The sequence below is a fragment of the Mastacembelus armatus genome, chromosome 13, assembly GCF_900324485.2.
Source record: "Mastacembelus armatus chromosome 13, fMasArm1.2, whole genome shotgun sequence".
Lineage (NCBI taxonomy): Eukaryota > Metazoa > Chordata > Actinopteri > Synbranchiformes > Mastacembelidae > Mastacembelus > Mastacembelus armatus.
In genome coordinates this window covers 7,039,845-7,056,720 of record NC_046645.1, presented here as the reverse complement: position 1 = coordinate 7,056,720, position 16,876 = coordinate 7,039,845, and the positions used below count along the sequence as shown (strand labels likewise).

Below are 16,876 nucleotides of genomic sequence, written 5' to 3'. Positions count from 1 at the left end.
GTTGCTGAAAGATGACCGTTCTTTTTCATTTGTCCCTCGTTCACGGCTGGAGCTCCCCGAGAATTTTCCCAAAGAGATTCCAGGGACATGTTACTTCCTGGAAGCGGGGACATCACACAGCCACGCCTCACTCACCAGCTCTCGCTCTGCACCCCCGGCCTCTATGAGGAAAGTCTCCTACAGCATTGGAACCATGTTTCTAAGAGAAACCAGTTTGTAGGTGGCATACACAGACTACAAAACACATATATTCATTGTGTGAATGGATTTAAACAAGTGGAACATGCTGAAAAATCACATGGATCTCTGGATATGCAAATGCATTATATGAAAACTTGAAATTAAAACTGTGAGGTGGCTTATATGAATGAAACTTTAAAAAACTGCTGTCACCATAGGATAAGAGACAACAACATGTCCTCAGCTCTCCTAAGCAAGGGATATATGGCTCAAAAGACTTAAGGAACAGCAACCATGCTAATCTCCCATGGATCTTTCTCCAAGGATGGTGTCAGTTAGTGGAGGAACATGAAATACCTGGATTGTCTCTCTCCAGTGGTCCCAAATAGCACCCTGACCTGGCTCTAGTGGAAACAATGCTTAGAGAAAACCTGGGAAAGACCATTTACATGACCAGTGTTGCACTCTTTAGCAATAGTATTGCACAGGTAGAACAAATCCACTTTCCATTAATAATGTGGGCACAGAGGAATAAACTTGTATAAACTTTTGAAAGACGGCACCAGTGTCACAAATGTTTGCAGTGCTTCATGGCCTCTTCTACAAAGAAGACCACAACTGAAGAACAATACAACTCCTCTTTCTCTCTTTCCAACTGTCCCTAAATCATTTCATGCTTTACCAAACATACTGTTCAACATCTGCTGCTTGTTAACAGTCACCCATCATCCCATTCGAGTGAATAGAGACAAATGAGAGGCCTAAATACAGAGATAGGCTTGAAAAGGGGACATGAAAGGACAGATGCCAAAAATTCTAAGCTGATCATAAAGCCTTTTCTGCTTCTAACCCACAGCAAACTAAAACCAACCATAACCCAACCATTTCACTGCAGGTAATGTGTTTAGGATTGAAACTCATTCCCAGCTCAGTGCCTTTTTAACTGTTTAAATCAGGACAAGATACAAGATGGATTCATTTGAAATATTTGAACAAAACAATCAGAAGGAGCGCTTCATTTATCTTACATTTCCACCTATATAAGTTTTTTTTTTGTCTTATGGTGTTATTGTCTCTTGTGTCTAGAGTAAAAGAGTTAAATGAGAGAATAACAGGTGCCAAAAGTTATTAGCCACATACAAAAACTTTGTATTCTAAGTCAAGATCGGCGCCTTAACCCCCTGAGCCACAAGGATTCCCAACTACCTGTTGATGCTGAGTGACTAGTAAGATAAACGAAGTGTTCCTTTAAGAGTTCAAACATTTCAAATTGTATTCATCTGTTTTTTTGTCCAAATCAACCAATAATACACAAACTATAGTACTATTAATCTAGTGCTATGCTAACTTGTACACATAGTCATAGTATGCACATTTGACATGGTTCACATAAGTTATCTTTTTTGTTTACTTTGTTTTTTCACCACATGGATATAAAAGTAGTTACTAATCCCATGCAAATATCACCAACAGGATTCAAATTTAAGTCTGCTAGTAGGCTGAGTATAATTTACTCAGTGGAAATCTCAGGCCTTCCGAATAATAAAGCGTAGCTCAGTAACCCAGACATGGGAAAGTAAATGTCTGAGAGAATCTTCATAAAGTCTCATCATAAAGTGGGAAGTGAATAGTTGGACAGTCTGAATATTTTACAGACTTGGCACATTAGGTATTTAATGTAATTTACATTGCATTTATTCCATTGTTCTACATTACTGAAGTACAAATCAAGTTTATATCACACTTTGAATAGCTGACTGTTACAGACCAGAGAGAAAGAAAAACTATTTCAAGAGGTTTTCATTTGTCATAATACGTGCAGAGATTTGTCAACATCAACTGCTACTTTTAACTCACTGTTAATGACCAGCAAAAAAAAGTTCTGATTGTACCTGTGTGTGCTTAACTTGGTGTACAAAAAAGTGTTTTTTTTCCCCAGTTGTACAATATGTCTTAAATTACTGGCAAAATAGCTTAACAACTATTATGTTCATAACTACTTTTAAAAAGTAGAAAAATTAATTTTTGAAAGTGTTAAAACAAACACAGGTTCTAATTCACAGTGCACCAGAAAAGGAAAGGGAGTAGCATGTTGTCATTTAACACTATTCTGCCAAATATCATATAAAATGTGCCAAGTCCAATTATAGACAGCAGCATCACAGGCTGAGCTGTTTGAGTAAAGGTTTGTTGTTTCATTTGTTGTTAAAAAACCAGGACTAGTACATTTTGACTTGGGATTCGAAAGGAACAGGTTCTGCCTGAGTCACTGTCAAACACAGATTGTTCATCAAAAAATACTTTACTAATTCTAAGAATAATAAATAAATGCTCATTTGGCCAAATGTGCAACCACTAAAAGGTTTAGTGGCATCGACACCAGCATAAAGTAATGTGCCATATTAGAGAAACAGACAGGATGAGGAGATAAAATAAAATATTGTTGGAACTGAAGAGGATCTAGAAATGCCAGAAAACTTTGGTCATGATTATTATTGTTGTAAATGATTTTACTGTCATCAGATTCCCTGACAGCAGTAGCATCATTTACACCATGTTCTGTCAAGGTCTTGGCAAAGACAATGGAAATAGATTTCTGAGAATATTTTTTTAATATCCTCATAATCTTGTCTATATTTACTGTAAAGAAAAATACAGTAATATGTTTTCAAAACATTTGTTTGCTTTACTATGCAGTGTAGAACTAATAATGAACTAGACATTATAACATAGATCAGGAAAAATCATGGTAGAATAGTTTTTAGTTTAAAATGTCAGGAATTTTAACATAAAAAGATTTTTAACTAGGTGCCAAACTTGTACTATCTACTGATTAAATTTAAATTTAAAAACAAGTGGCAACTCAAAATTTAAGTCAGTTAGTGACATTTTTGTGTGTGCTTACTGCACCTGTTAGAAAGCAGAATAATGTTGTTACATTTTATGGCTTTGTGGCAAATCTAGGCTATAACATTCATGTTTTTTGTAATACTACAGAGAACCAGAATCTGCAATGCCCACAAGGGACATCAATGAAACATACAAGGCACATCCCGTGTATACTTGTCTTTATATCCGTGGTTCAGAATATCAATGTTTTTCTAAGCCTGCCCAGGAAAAGGAAAATCTACAGATTATTGAATGATTCAAAAAGGTGTATTCAGAAAGAGAGTTGTGAACTTGTACGTTTAGACTTACAAACCTATTTTCAAAAGGTCTGGGAAAACAAAAGAAAAAAAAACTTGTGCAGGTGTGTATTTTCTTACAGATTTTTTACATGTAAAATACAGTGTGTTAGCAGAGCTTTGCAGAAGAACTGACCCTTTTCACTGTGACATCAGCTAATATTCTCTTTCGGGGCCATGGTATAAGTTGTATAAATTGGCAATGTCGGCACAGAATAATAGCTACGCAATTTACAATGTTTCACCATAACACCATTATAGTGTTAGATTTTGTTACTGCCTCAGATCACTGGTGAGTAAGCGCTAATGGCTGCACGAGTTAGGGAGTGGTAATGTCTGTTCATAACATCTGCCTGTTAACACGTTCAAAATCTCATTAAATATATATTGTATAGTTCTCGAGAAGTCCATGAACTCAAAACACAGCTTCTTCTCTTAAGACAGCTAGTTAAGTCCATGAGCAGAACAACACCAGTGTTATCAGTTGACTGTCGTACAACAGTCAGCTACATTATTCACAGGAGCATTCTTTAGACTGCTATAATATATAAAATATAACATGAAACATTAAAGAACCCTAGCATCTTATTCGCTACACTGTTTATCCCAGTACGGCAAAGCTTGCTTTATCATTAGCGTCAAGTAGAGGCCAACCAATAACACAAATACGTTACGTCACGTGATGAGCTGCACACAGGAAGACTGGCTCCAAAACAAATCCAACATATTTGACATGGTGAAATGAAAGGCTATGATAGCAATAAAATATAAGCCTTTCAGTGATGAGGAAAATGGGGGAGGGAGGACACTCCAAAACTTTCAGAGAACCAGTAAAACAATCATCAGTTGTTAACACTATAGTGTTGAAATGACATATTGATGCAATTAAAGGTGGACAGAGATAAGCTGATATTGGCAACTTAGCAACGTGATTCAAAAACTCCACCAAATCCTCAGTATGTAGCACACTGACAACATCTAAGCACTTCTGCAAACCAAATAAACTACACTGACAAAAGCTTCAGGTTTCTCAGCCCTTCTATCAATAAATCCAAAGTCAAACTGAAAAATGACCTGACAACAAGGAACAACAGCTTCATTTGTCAATGATCAGGATTCTCTAAAAATGCTCCAAGCCTCCATAGGAAGCATCAACAAAAACTGTTACTGGAGCCACACTTCGTTATACACAACATCACTGTTGTGTGTATGAGCTTACAAAATAATGTTTACAGGATTGCCCCTCCACGCACACCTTTTTGAATCATTTAATATTCCATAAAATTCTGGTTCAAGTGACACCAAAGAATGGTTTGCAAACTTTTCCATGAGTCTGAGCGATGTTTCCGATGTCTTTAAGATGTAGGATAGTGGATAATGGTTGGCCAAATGTTTAGTCTAACATATAACCTTATATGTGCAAATGTGGGTTAAACCACAAACACAGGACAGCAATAATTAGATGTTAACCATACCAAAAAAGTCCAGCAACACAGGCTCATAGAGTGCAGTATCCAGTATGCAGTATCCAGAGTACACTGCTGTCCGAGAGCCAGTATACACATCATCAAAGAATGATGAGGAGATTCCTGCTAATGATGGTTGACTATAAATATAGTGTTACTAATGACTGTCATGCTTTGACACTTAACACTACGTACAGTACGCCTGTACTATTAAATTGCATTCAGCAGTAATAAAAACTGAATTTCCTCAGCTGCACTGACAATGAAAGTGAACCATTCTTAAACGTATTTGACAGATGTCTTTCTGAGACTAGGGTTAGCTTTTAGGCTTCCACATATAAAGAGGCACAGGTGCTGTCAGACTGGCATCCTGGTGATAATGCAATATATGCATTAATGCGTACTTAGTAAAATTATCGTCCAGGTGTCATTCTACATGAGCAGCACCTGAATCCTGCATCTAGGCTAAATAAAAAATGTTGCACCAGTGTCACACCCATGCAACTTGTGTCCCATTGCTCATGTACCCAAGTCTGTAAATTCCTGGCAGCATATTAAGACATTTGGACAGATCCTACAAGTCTTGCTGTTATAACATTGAGTTGTTGCAGGTACTGGTTCTCTACAGTGTTGTTGTTGTTAGTCAAGGGCCATTACGCCACAGTGCATGCTCACACGAAGGCACACATGGCAGTTACAGTGGCAATACAGCTGAGCTGTACTGTGTAAGTTGTGTCAGGCATGAACAAATGTTGTAGGGGGCCTGAGGTAAGTGCAAGAGGGTCCCATGAGATGAAACCAAATACATCCATAAGTCCAGCAGCTGTTTTCGGTGCGCCTGCCAGTGTGAGTCTGACTGTGTATATCAAACAATACGAGAACATATTGAGTTTGCCAGTGTACAAACATAACAGTTTGTTAATAGAGGCCTACTTAACGGTAGCCAATAAGGGCAAACGTGCTGCAATGGCCGAACGCTGCAAATACAGAAGCGCTGCAAATACCAAAAACGCATGCAAGAGAGAAATGCTGCATATTCATGGAACAGAAGTGCACCAGGCCTCTAGGGGGCCCCGAACTGAGGGATGCTATGAACAAAGTTTGGCTAATTTTTAGAGGCAACATAGAAAAGATACATTTTCCTTTTAGTTCTTTTTTAAACACTCAGTCGTCATCTTTTACAGTATTATAAAAGTACAGTATTACAAAAGTACAGTATTATAAATGTACAGTATTGCAAAAGATGACGGCCAAGTGTTTAAAAAAGAAATAATTTTGTCGCCTCTACCATGTATTTTTGGTATGTGCAGGTGCATTTGCCCTTGTCGGCCACCATACCTATTGCATCTGTAACAAATCTGTACAATGTTGAGACTGAAAAAATGAAAATTGTAATAAAATTACAAAGGAGATTTTTTTTTTGTATAATTCACGATATGATTTAATATTCATGTTCTACTTTATCCATTTTCTATTTCAGCCAGATACTTCATGTCTGGATGTGTGCCATCTAAAGCCTGGCTGGTTTTTCCAACTTGCTAGGGACCAACAAAATATTCCCTACTTTAAGAAATGTGTTTTTAGTGATTTTTTTTTTTCAGGAATTACTGAAAAACTACTGAAAAATTATTAGACTGATGCTATTGTATTTTTTTTTTTTGTTCCTCATCACATTTTAAAGTATTTTCTTTAGTGATGGCTTTATGAAACATTGTCTTCAAATGAATTAGCATGACATGTCATTTTTATTAAAAGATAAAATTACAAAACGTATGCTTCTTGCAGGTCATGGTTAGAAACTATCTCGCTAAGATTAACTTCATCCACACTGATGGGTCTAATCTGATGGGAAACTGGTCTCGGTCTAACAATAGCCTGGTTTAACAGCAGAAACAAACATGGTTGATACTTATCGTCCATGTCCAAGGTCCACAAAAAATAATCCAGTCCCCCAGAGGGATGCACATTTCACCACTGATCTCCAGTGTGAAAAGCTTCATCCCACTGAGACACCTGCTTAGTTTAAAATGAATATTTGTGACATTTAACAATTCGTCATTTTATCATTCAGGGAAGCTCTGGTTGATGTCACGTGTCAAAAATCTGGTCATTGTTTTGTACTTTGATGTCATGTTGTAAAAATACAGAGCTGACCCTGGGACATGGATCCTGTTTGACCCTGTCATTGGAATCAGCAACACTGTATGTGGAAGAGGCTTACCGTTGCAGACATTAAGGGCACATCTTCTGTCTTATATGATGTAAATAAAAACACTAAGTATCTTTAATAAGGAAGAAGGACTGTGGCTGTTACTGTATAGACATTTACATATCTGTAAAGACTTTCAAATACAGAACCTCCTTTTTGTGAGGCAACATTGCTAACCACCACACCTCTGTGTCACCCTACAGAACATTGTCCTGATAAACTCAGCTTCCTTCCAACTCCCTCGACTGGTGCTTTGCATTTTCTGATCACACCGTGCATGCATGCATTCTCTCCCCAAACAGTAAGTACAGCAAGAAGCTATTAGCCTAACAAACCTGTATAGTTAACACATATCACCAGTGTGGGCACGTTTATGCAAGTCACTCTGACTTTTTAGTGGTAAAGGTAATATTGCATACATAGTAACAAGCATAGGTGTTGTTAACTTGAGTAAAGTTTGCTTCACCTGGCCTTCCCATCTCCCTCAAGGCCTCTCTCCCTGCTGCCTGCTTTGTGTGTGGAGAAGCAGAGGTGACACAGAGAGATGAAGCTGCTCCATAAGTACTAAAACCATATTTCTGATCCACTGATCTTACTCTGTGGTTTCTGCAAATATGACAAAAATACTGCCAGTCCTTACAAACTGAGAGAAACCGTATGTTTGGTGTTATCTTCTCTCCTCATTCCTCATTCTGACCCCCTCACACCCTCCACAGTATACAAATTCACCTCCATTACACTAATTGGCTGTGGGCGGTTATTATCACATTGTCACTGGACAACTGACTGCAGCACAGGTAAGTGTCAGCTGAGCCATAACATTGTACATGCTAATGTGCTAATGGAAACCACACTTAAACATACACACACACAAACACTGAAGGTATGAATGAGTTAACAATGGTAATGTAATTTACACACTGTATCTGTCATATTAGCCAAATGAAGCAGGGATGAGTTATGGGGGTGCTCCTAAAGGCAGTTATAAGGGTGGTGTTGCAACAGAATGATTTATGCAGTCATTCATTCATGGACACATCGGTGGAAGAGATGCTGATATCTTTGTGTATAGACCATATTGAATATCATAAGCCATGTTTTCATGTTTTCCTGCTCTTTCTGAGACTTTCTGCTTCGTTTCCTGTGTTACTGCAGAATAAATGTCATTCATATTTATGAGCTTTCTTGATTCAGTTATACAATATTCAGGCTTTTTTTTTTATTTAATTGTGCTTGTCTTAAAAATTTATTGACATTTTGGGACATAACCTTAGCCTCCTAGCTCAGTCTTCATATGTTTGGCACAGATATGGGCATTGATCTAGTTAGCTAATTGAAAGAAAGAAAAAATGCCAAGCTGTTCCTTTAAATCACAAAAGGAGCATCTCATCCCTACACAGTCCAAACTCTACTCCAGAAAGCATTTTACAGGGCATGCAGTTAGCAAAAAACTAATGCCAACAGGACATTGAAACGGTGTCCCTTTTACTAATTAATATTGCTTTATTTTCTTCCCCACAGCCGCTGTTTAAGCACTTCTTTATCTAACAGCTTTTTTCCATGTCTAGTATTACAATGTCCATACTGTAAGTACAAAGAAAAAGGGGAAACTGAGTGTTAATGGGCTAAATGGCACAAAAAAAATGCCATAGTACTATGTCACTGTTGAAGAATCTTTATGAATAAACCTCAAAGATATATGGCCAAATTATTCCCACTGAAAGACAAACAAACATCAGAGAACTTTATCCCAAACAGACAATAATCCACACATTCTCCCGCACTCTGTTTTCCACCAGGGTTACCAGAGTGGAAAAGAGATGAGCAGATTGGGGATTAGTGTTGATCCTTGAAAATTAAAAGATCATAGAGGCAACCTCGCAAGGTCGTGTGAGTGGGCTGCCCTTTGTGTGAAATGGCAAGTGTTTTTGTGTTATATATATATGTAATATATATTTATATTATATATATTTTCAAGTGTCTGTCTGTGACAGCTGGTAACTGCACCTGACGCTTCTGCCTCTCTCTCTCTGCACTTCTGTGGACATTTAGTGTCAATTAATCTTCATAATATGAACAAATTTGAAGAATACTTTGTCAACTTGAACATTGATGTAGCTTTTTTCCTATATGCCTCATTGAAATGCTTGTTCATTTTACAGATCAGGGTAGAATATCTTCCACACAACATTTACTAGATGGGGATTACTAGAAATTTTAGTAGAAATAAGGCAATCACAAATAAGTTTCAGTATTACGAGAATCACTAGCATCTAGCATCAATGCTGCAGCAACTTGGATTTTGGGTTATAATCTCTCTATGTTTACAAATCTTTATGCTAACATAACAACCAGATTCTGGTTCCAGCATGCTTACTGTGCAGTATTAACTTTTTTTCTAACATTCTGCAAAAAAGCAAATACATACATAAAAAAAAATAAAACTGTTCTTCTAACATAAATTTCTATTTTAAAATAATCTACTGGTCAGTTTGGATGCATATTGTTTTTAAAAATGCTGCAGCTGATACAGCTGAAACCGGACATAACAAAATGTTCTTAAAACTCTGGAGACTCAATTCATCTAATTGTGTGTGTGTGCGTGTGTGTGTGTGTGTGTCAGGCTTTGAAGTCAGTCCAGCACTGTTCAAAGGATTTAGCATGATACAGACACACAGCTGATGAAGCAAACTGTGTAACTTTGTGTGTGTGTTTGTGTGTGTGTGTGTGTGTGTGTGTGTGTGTCTTGCGTGATTTAAGGATATGCTCTCAATACGATCCTACTTCCTGGAACATCCTGTTAACTTCATTACCATCCTCTCATTAGATACTCATTTAGACCAATCAGATTGTCCTGTAATCTAATAATTCCCCATAAATTATGAGAGAAATCCATTATTACTGCAAACATCCAGCTAATTAGAGCTTGGATGCACCACCTGCTGTGTATTTCTATCCTGGTGCATTGTTGGAAATTTACACTGTTGGAGTGAAGACCTTTTAGCTTGTCCTCACCACTTTGCTGATTTTACAATGTTTTTAGTGCCCCGTGAGAGTTATAGAGACAATGTCCTTACTGAGCACATAGTGGTCACATTGTGTCACTGATGACTCAGGTAGTCGTGTGTGTGTGATCTCAATTCACTACAGATGTTAGGTGATTTTTTGTTCTTTGACATTTTTGTCCTGATGTGATTAGTAACAAGGAGGCTATTGTGAGAAGGAGAAATAATATTTGAGAATATGTTAGTTGCTTGTTTGACGAGGGACTTACAGTTGTGCACGAATGAGTTTAAATGAAGTCACTGGATAAAAGCAAATGGAAAGGAGAAAAGAAAAGGCCAAAAAAAAAACCAAAAAACAAAGACAGGTATATAGCACTGTGGAGAAAAATGAATAGTGTAAAGAAGGAAAGAGAAGCTCACAGATTTAATACCAATGCAATATATTGCCACAACTGTACTGGTTATCTGTGAAACACATGGTTGAAAAGAAATAAAAACACACTCTCAGACAGCTGAGAGAAATGATTTTGGAGAGTATAACTCATCAGTTTAAGACAAATCACAGATGTACCTATAAATAAATTTACCACATATTAAAGAGATAACACCATATTACTAAATCAAAGTTAGAGTGAAAACACTGCATTGGAATGTTTGTTCGTCTCTAAATTTTCCATGATTTATCCTTCTAATCCCTTTTTTTCTTCTTTTCATATTGAAAAGGTGCAGGCATATACAATCAGCCACTCTCACAGCTGCATGAACACATATACTGTCTACACACATACTGTATATAATACTTAGTAATAAGTAATATGGACATTCGTGCATGTGTGCCTACAAGCACGCACAGAGTTTAAATACAGTTTAACAGTAAACATTCCCCTGGCCTGTTTGACATTTGACATTTATGAACTCTTGTTCTATTCTCTTCACTTTCTCAGCTGCAACAACAATCCTCACTGGGTGAGAATGAGTGTGCATTGTGTGTACGTGCATTTGAACACATGCTTATAAAGAAACACATGGAAATTTGTTGGTGTTTTCATTGTTTTTCAACCTTTGGTGGTCAGAAAGAAAATATGTGTGTGTGTTGGCCACAGATAGTTCTGGCAGCTGTGTAATGTTATTCAAAGGCCTGTGTCCTAAAAACAGAATGGGGGATTAGTAGTGATCACCATCTGCACTGTTTTTGCGTCCTATCAATTTAATTTTCTTTTAAATTTACTACAACACTTAATACTTTCATCCACGTGTAAAAATGTCAGCACTGTTTCAGGCCTTTTGTTGTCAAAATGTCTGCCAGTGAACTCCTAATAAAACTCCTAATTTCACAGATGGCAGGAGGATGTTATATGTCCTTTTCTTTTTCCACCAACATGCAGTTTTTCTATTAAAGGTCAAATTTGTAGGCACTGGATTGCTGTGTGAATGTGGTCTGATGTGTTTTTCATTCAGTGTAGGCTGCTGAGCATAAGCTATTTTTCTGCAAAGCTCTGCTGCATTTCTGCACATAACATGTTTATCTCTACAGGCTAGCCTGCCTTTCTGTATATATATATATATATATATATATATACACACACCCAGTCTCCTGTTAAATTTCAGTAGAACTTGGTACAACACCAGCCCTTAGTGTGTCACTACAGACTTATTAAGGTGCATCATTGGAGGAAAAGCTTAAAATGATCATAGAATCAGGCAGCAAATTTATAGAAACTGTATTTGTTATTTCATCAATCGCCTTCATTGGGGCGAGTTAAAGAATATGTGAAAAATACAGCCTACATACTCTAAGAGTATCTTGGGTTTTCTGCTTCCCGTTATGGACTTTTATTTTGGTTCTCAGGTTTCCTGGCCTATAGCTTCATGTTCGTTAGATTAGTTTCACCTGGGTTTGGTTAGTCTTTGTCTCCAGTATATATATACCTCCTGAGTTGCTTTGTTCTTTGTCGGAGTCTTAGCCTTATGTTCATCTATGTTACTGAGGGAGGAAGCCTTATTTGTACGCAGAGTGGTGGAGTTTTTGGACTTTGTGATTTTGATGCAGAGTGGCAGAGATTTGTGTACCTGCCTGTCCACACCGAGTGGCAGTTTGTTCTGGGACAGAGACTATTTTTATATGTGCCTAAGCCCTGGTGTGTCCAGGAGAGAATAATAAAGAGCTGTGTGTCCTGCAATTGGGTGCTGCACCTCTCTCTCACCCACCACACATCATAACAAAGACTATGTAAAAAAGCTGAATCATAATCAGCAATCCAGTGAGACCTAGACAGAAAAGTGACCTGTCTCTAAACAAAAGAAAATAAAGAATGAAGGTAAATACATTACAGGTTAAACTGAGTTTCATTAAAGACCAACTTCAGTTGCTGCTTTCCTGTATTGTAGCATTACAGAAGACATTGCTTGGCTGAAGTAATGACCATTGTTTCTGGTACTCATGTTGTTTGAGGCCTCCATCTACTCCCCTAATGCTTCCTTCTTTCCTTGACCTGTCTCTTTTAAATAGAGGTGCACTCATTTGAAAAAATGATGTACATATTTTGGACAGAGAAGATACGTGGTTTGAGAGAAGAGTTAGGGAAGCTATATATGTCCAAGTGTAAAAACCCTCCCTTAACAGGGGTGGAGGGCTCAGACATAACCTGTCTGCAATATACCAGGATGCCCTTTCATCTATTCCCAGCAAATTAAGGAACAAATCAAATGTCTGCCAGGGGAGGGCACATTCTTGGTGAATCAGAGGGGTCACATGAGTCTACCATTAGATCCTAACGACCCCCACCTGAGCTCACTTCTTTTGTTCACCTAACAAGCCTATTCAGGCCAGGGGTTAAGTGAAACCAACTCAGGAGTGTGAGTCTAACGACTCTCACCTGATTTACATAGCTCACCTAGTGAGCCTATGGGACTAGGGCTGGAGTGAAACCAACCTGGAAGATAATTTGGAAGTTCCAGCTCAGCTTTTTCTCAGACTGATGAAGCCATTTGGATTGGTGGTCAAACGTTTAGACCTAAAAACTGAAAGTCCAGTTGCCATGACTCAACCTCTAGATAACTTCCCCTGGATGACTGAGAATCTTCACAGACTTCTTTCCTTCCATGTTTCTTTCCTCAGTGAGACCATAATGACCTTCTGCCTACAGCACTAGATTTGTGTAAATGGCTAGGAAGACACACAGATGCACACACACACACACCCACGTTAGTTTGTGTTAATAGCTGAATGTAGGTGCCCCAGTTTCATTTGCAAAATAGGGCAGCGATGGTGGTTGTGACAATGTGTGTATGTGTGTCCAAAGACAGCTTGTTCTGCACATGTACAGTAAGAGATGGGTGAGCAACTTTTATATCCCAGAAATTGGTGTGTCCAGGGATAAAGTACAAATGATCACCACTGAACATTTAGTTAGTTAGTTAGTTAGTTTTCACTGCTCAAAAAATCTAATTTATTGGGTTTAGAATTAAGGTAGGTGTCAAGATTATTAGACTTAATGTGGCATAACGTGCAAGTCAAACAGTGAGCAGACTGCCTGCAGCTGAGTGCAGTGTGGAACAAAATGGGGGAAAATCACACCCTTCTTAAATCCTAAATGTTACAAAAACAACCTTTAACCCAGCCAGTAGACTGAGAACTCAATAATGCAGATTCAGCAAACGTGCACCCCATTTATTCCTTAAAAAAGTCATAAAAAAGTGAAGCAACACAAGACAGATTACCTGTCTTGGAACAGACATACAGTATAGCATATATAGTATACAATATATGTTCAAAGGTAACAAGATGTATTAGAGCCAGACTAACTAATCAGTCAGCAAAATAATTTGGCTGATTTTTTCCATTTTCACATTAATCAGCATCAACCAATGGCTAAGCATATTAAGCTGATTAACAGGCTGGCACATCTGTGGGCAGTGTTGTGGAATGCAATGCCAATTGGAGACCAGCTAACTTTTGGAAGTGTGAAAAGAAGAACGTCATGGTAGAAAACAGTAAGACTTAAATTCTTACTTTTCAGTGCCTTATATATTTTTACTGTGGGTTACAATGAATCAGTGTACTTCCATTCTGTCCTGACAATAGACAACATATTAACTCCAGGCTGGCGATGACAGGAGGATTAGATGAGGATACACACCAGCCACTGGAAATAGAGGTTAAAAAAAAAACATTAATCAGCCAGCAGATTAGTCTGCTGCATAGACAGAGTGAAAAGTGCAAAAATAGCAGAAATATCAAACGACTATAAAGCTGACACTAAAATGAAAATGATAGATTTATTTAGATTTTAGATAGATTTAAAGAGATGTGATGCACTATAACAAATGATAGTGATCTTCATATAAGGCAGACTGTTTCTGAGGTTTAGATGATTTCATATTGTCTGTCTGTAGTAACATTATCAAATATATCAGTGATCAGATTCATTAAAAAAAGACTCAAATGTAATCTCACTAAATATCTGACAAGATTCAATATGAACTATTTAAAGTACTGTATGGAGCACCTTTAAGTTGCCATTATACTGTGAAGTGCTGGTACTACTGGGGAAAAAGATACAACCTCTCCCTGTCAACCACATTTCACCCTGAAATTCATTTCCTAGACACTTACCCTAACCTTAACCATTACCACTAGTTGCCTAACTCTCATCCTAACCTTAACCTAATTCTAACCTTTCACTAACCTTACACCAAGATATCATTGTAAAACTCAATGATTTGCATTGAGGATCAGCATCTGCTCACCATGAGAAAGGCTGCGTCCCGTGGAGACTATGTGTAAACACACTCGTACAGTATTTCTAACTTTGTGAGGACACTCGCTGAAATACTTTAATGCATTCCTTAGAGCTTAACCTTAACCAACACAACTAAATGCCTAACCTCAGCTCTAACCCTAACCCCAACCCTCTGTAGCCTCCATGTTGATTTTCCCTCCCTCCATCATAGACAACCCGTTTCTCCTTGTTCCCCCTCCCTCTCTTACCCCCCTCTAACCCCCCCCCAACCCCCCCATTTCCTTCTCCTCCCCTTACATAACCTTTCCCCTTCCCTGCACCTTATCCTGACCCTAACTTCTCCTAACTCTAACCCTAACCACTCCTCCCTTTACCCCAACCCTGTACCTCTCCTAACCCCAACCCTAACTTTCCTCAGAGCCTAATCCTAACCTGCTCCCCCTCCCATCCCTATCCCTAACCTGACTAATAGCCCTCCCTGACCCTAACCTCTACCCCACTTTAACTTCCTACCCTATCCCATCCTACTCTCTACCCCCACCCCCATCCCATCCCAACTTGTCCCTTTTTAACCATGTAGGAAGTGGGGTGACAGTGGGCGGACCCCTAATGCCAGTGCACAGAAGTCACAAAGTGACACCTAAACCCATCTGTTCCCTAACCTAACCCTAAACACTAAAACCAAATCTTAAACCTCAAACAGGAGTCTGAAAAAGTGAGCACTGGCCAAATGTCCTCACTTTTCCAAAATGTCCTCACGCTCATGTGACTGTGTGTTTTGCTTGCATCAAATGTAGGGTGACTTTTTAATCACAACTTCAGCTGCACAGAGCATGTTTCAAAGCAGGGGAAAATAAACAGTGATGACTGATGACATGCACATTTTTCTGGACTAGTAATACTTTTCAGAGACCAGTTGTACTTTTCTGGGCCAGTTGTATTTTTCAGAGTCCAGTTGTATATTTCTGAGACGAGTCGTATTTTATTGGCCCAGTCATATTTTGCAGAGTCCAGCCGTATTTTTCTGACCAGTCGTATTTTAATGTACCAGTCATATTTTATTGGCCCAGTCGTATTATTTAAAGGCCAGTCATATTTTTCTGAGACCAGTCGTATTTTTCAGAGTCCAGTCGTAATATTTAGAATCCAGTCTTATTTTTCTGAGACCAGTCCTATTTCATTGCACCAGTCGTATTTTATTGGCCCAATCATCTTTTTCAGGGACCAGACATTTTTCAGGGCCAGACGTATTTCTAGAGACCAGACGTATTTTTCAGGTGGGGATGTATTTTTCATGGCCAGTTGTATTTTTCAGAGACCAGATGTATTTTTCAGGTGGGGATGTATTTTTCAGAGTCCAGACCTATTTTTCAAGGACCAGATGTATTTTTCTCAACCAGAAATATTTTATAGGGGTAAGAAAAATACATCTGGGCCATAAAAGTACGACTGGTCTCTGAAAAATACATCCTGGCTCTCAAAACTAGGCCTAGTCCAGAAAAATACGACTGGTCTCTGGAAAGATGATACTGGTCTCTGAAAGATATGTCTGGTCTCTGAAAGATACAACTGATCTCTGGAAAGATGATACTGGTCTCTGAAAGATACGAGTGGTCTGTGAAAGATGATGCTGGTCTCTGAAAGATATGAGTGGTCTTGCAATCATCACACATTCTTGCTGGCACATTACATATATTTGGCCCCTAAAATCCTTTGATACCGTGTCTTTTCCTCCTGTGTGCGCAGGTGAGAAGGCTTGTGATTATAGATAGGGAGTGAGGTAATATAAAGTAAAATTTGCTAATGCTGCAGGACTAATGCTGCATCTATGAGCTGTCCTCTAGAAAAGCGAAGATGTAGGAGAAACTGGAAAAAAAAAAAAAAAAAAAGTGTGATGGTCATGTAAATAAAAGATAGAGACCAAAAAAGAAACAGAATGGCAGAGAGGAATAGAGGCCAGAGAAAGTGAAAAAAAACAGAAAAAAAGAAAAAAAAAACAGGGAGGGTTTTTCTGCAGTGAGGACTCTACACAGTACCTCAATTTAGTAGATTTATTTGCATTGAAAAATCATCAACATGTACATGGACC

The 16,876-nt window shown here is 38.3% G+C and overlaps 1 protein-coding gene across 2 annotated transcripts in view; it reads left to right on the top strand.

Annotated features, from left to right (window-relative positions):
- Positions 1–6,385, top strand: part of gucy1a2 (guanylate cyclase 1, soluble, alpha 2) — a 33,665-nt gene extending 27,280 nt beyond the window's left edge. For both annotated transcript variants that reach the window (XM_026298521.1, XM_026298520.1), the window contains one exon: positions 1–6,385. In XM_026298521.1, coding sequence (XP_026154306.1) covers positions 1–220 — 220 coding nt within the window. In that variant the 3' untranslated portion in view covers positions 221–6,385.
- Positions 6,386–16,876: the final 10,491 nt, after the last annotated feature.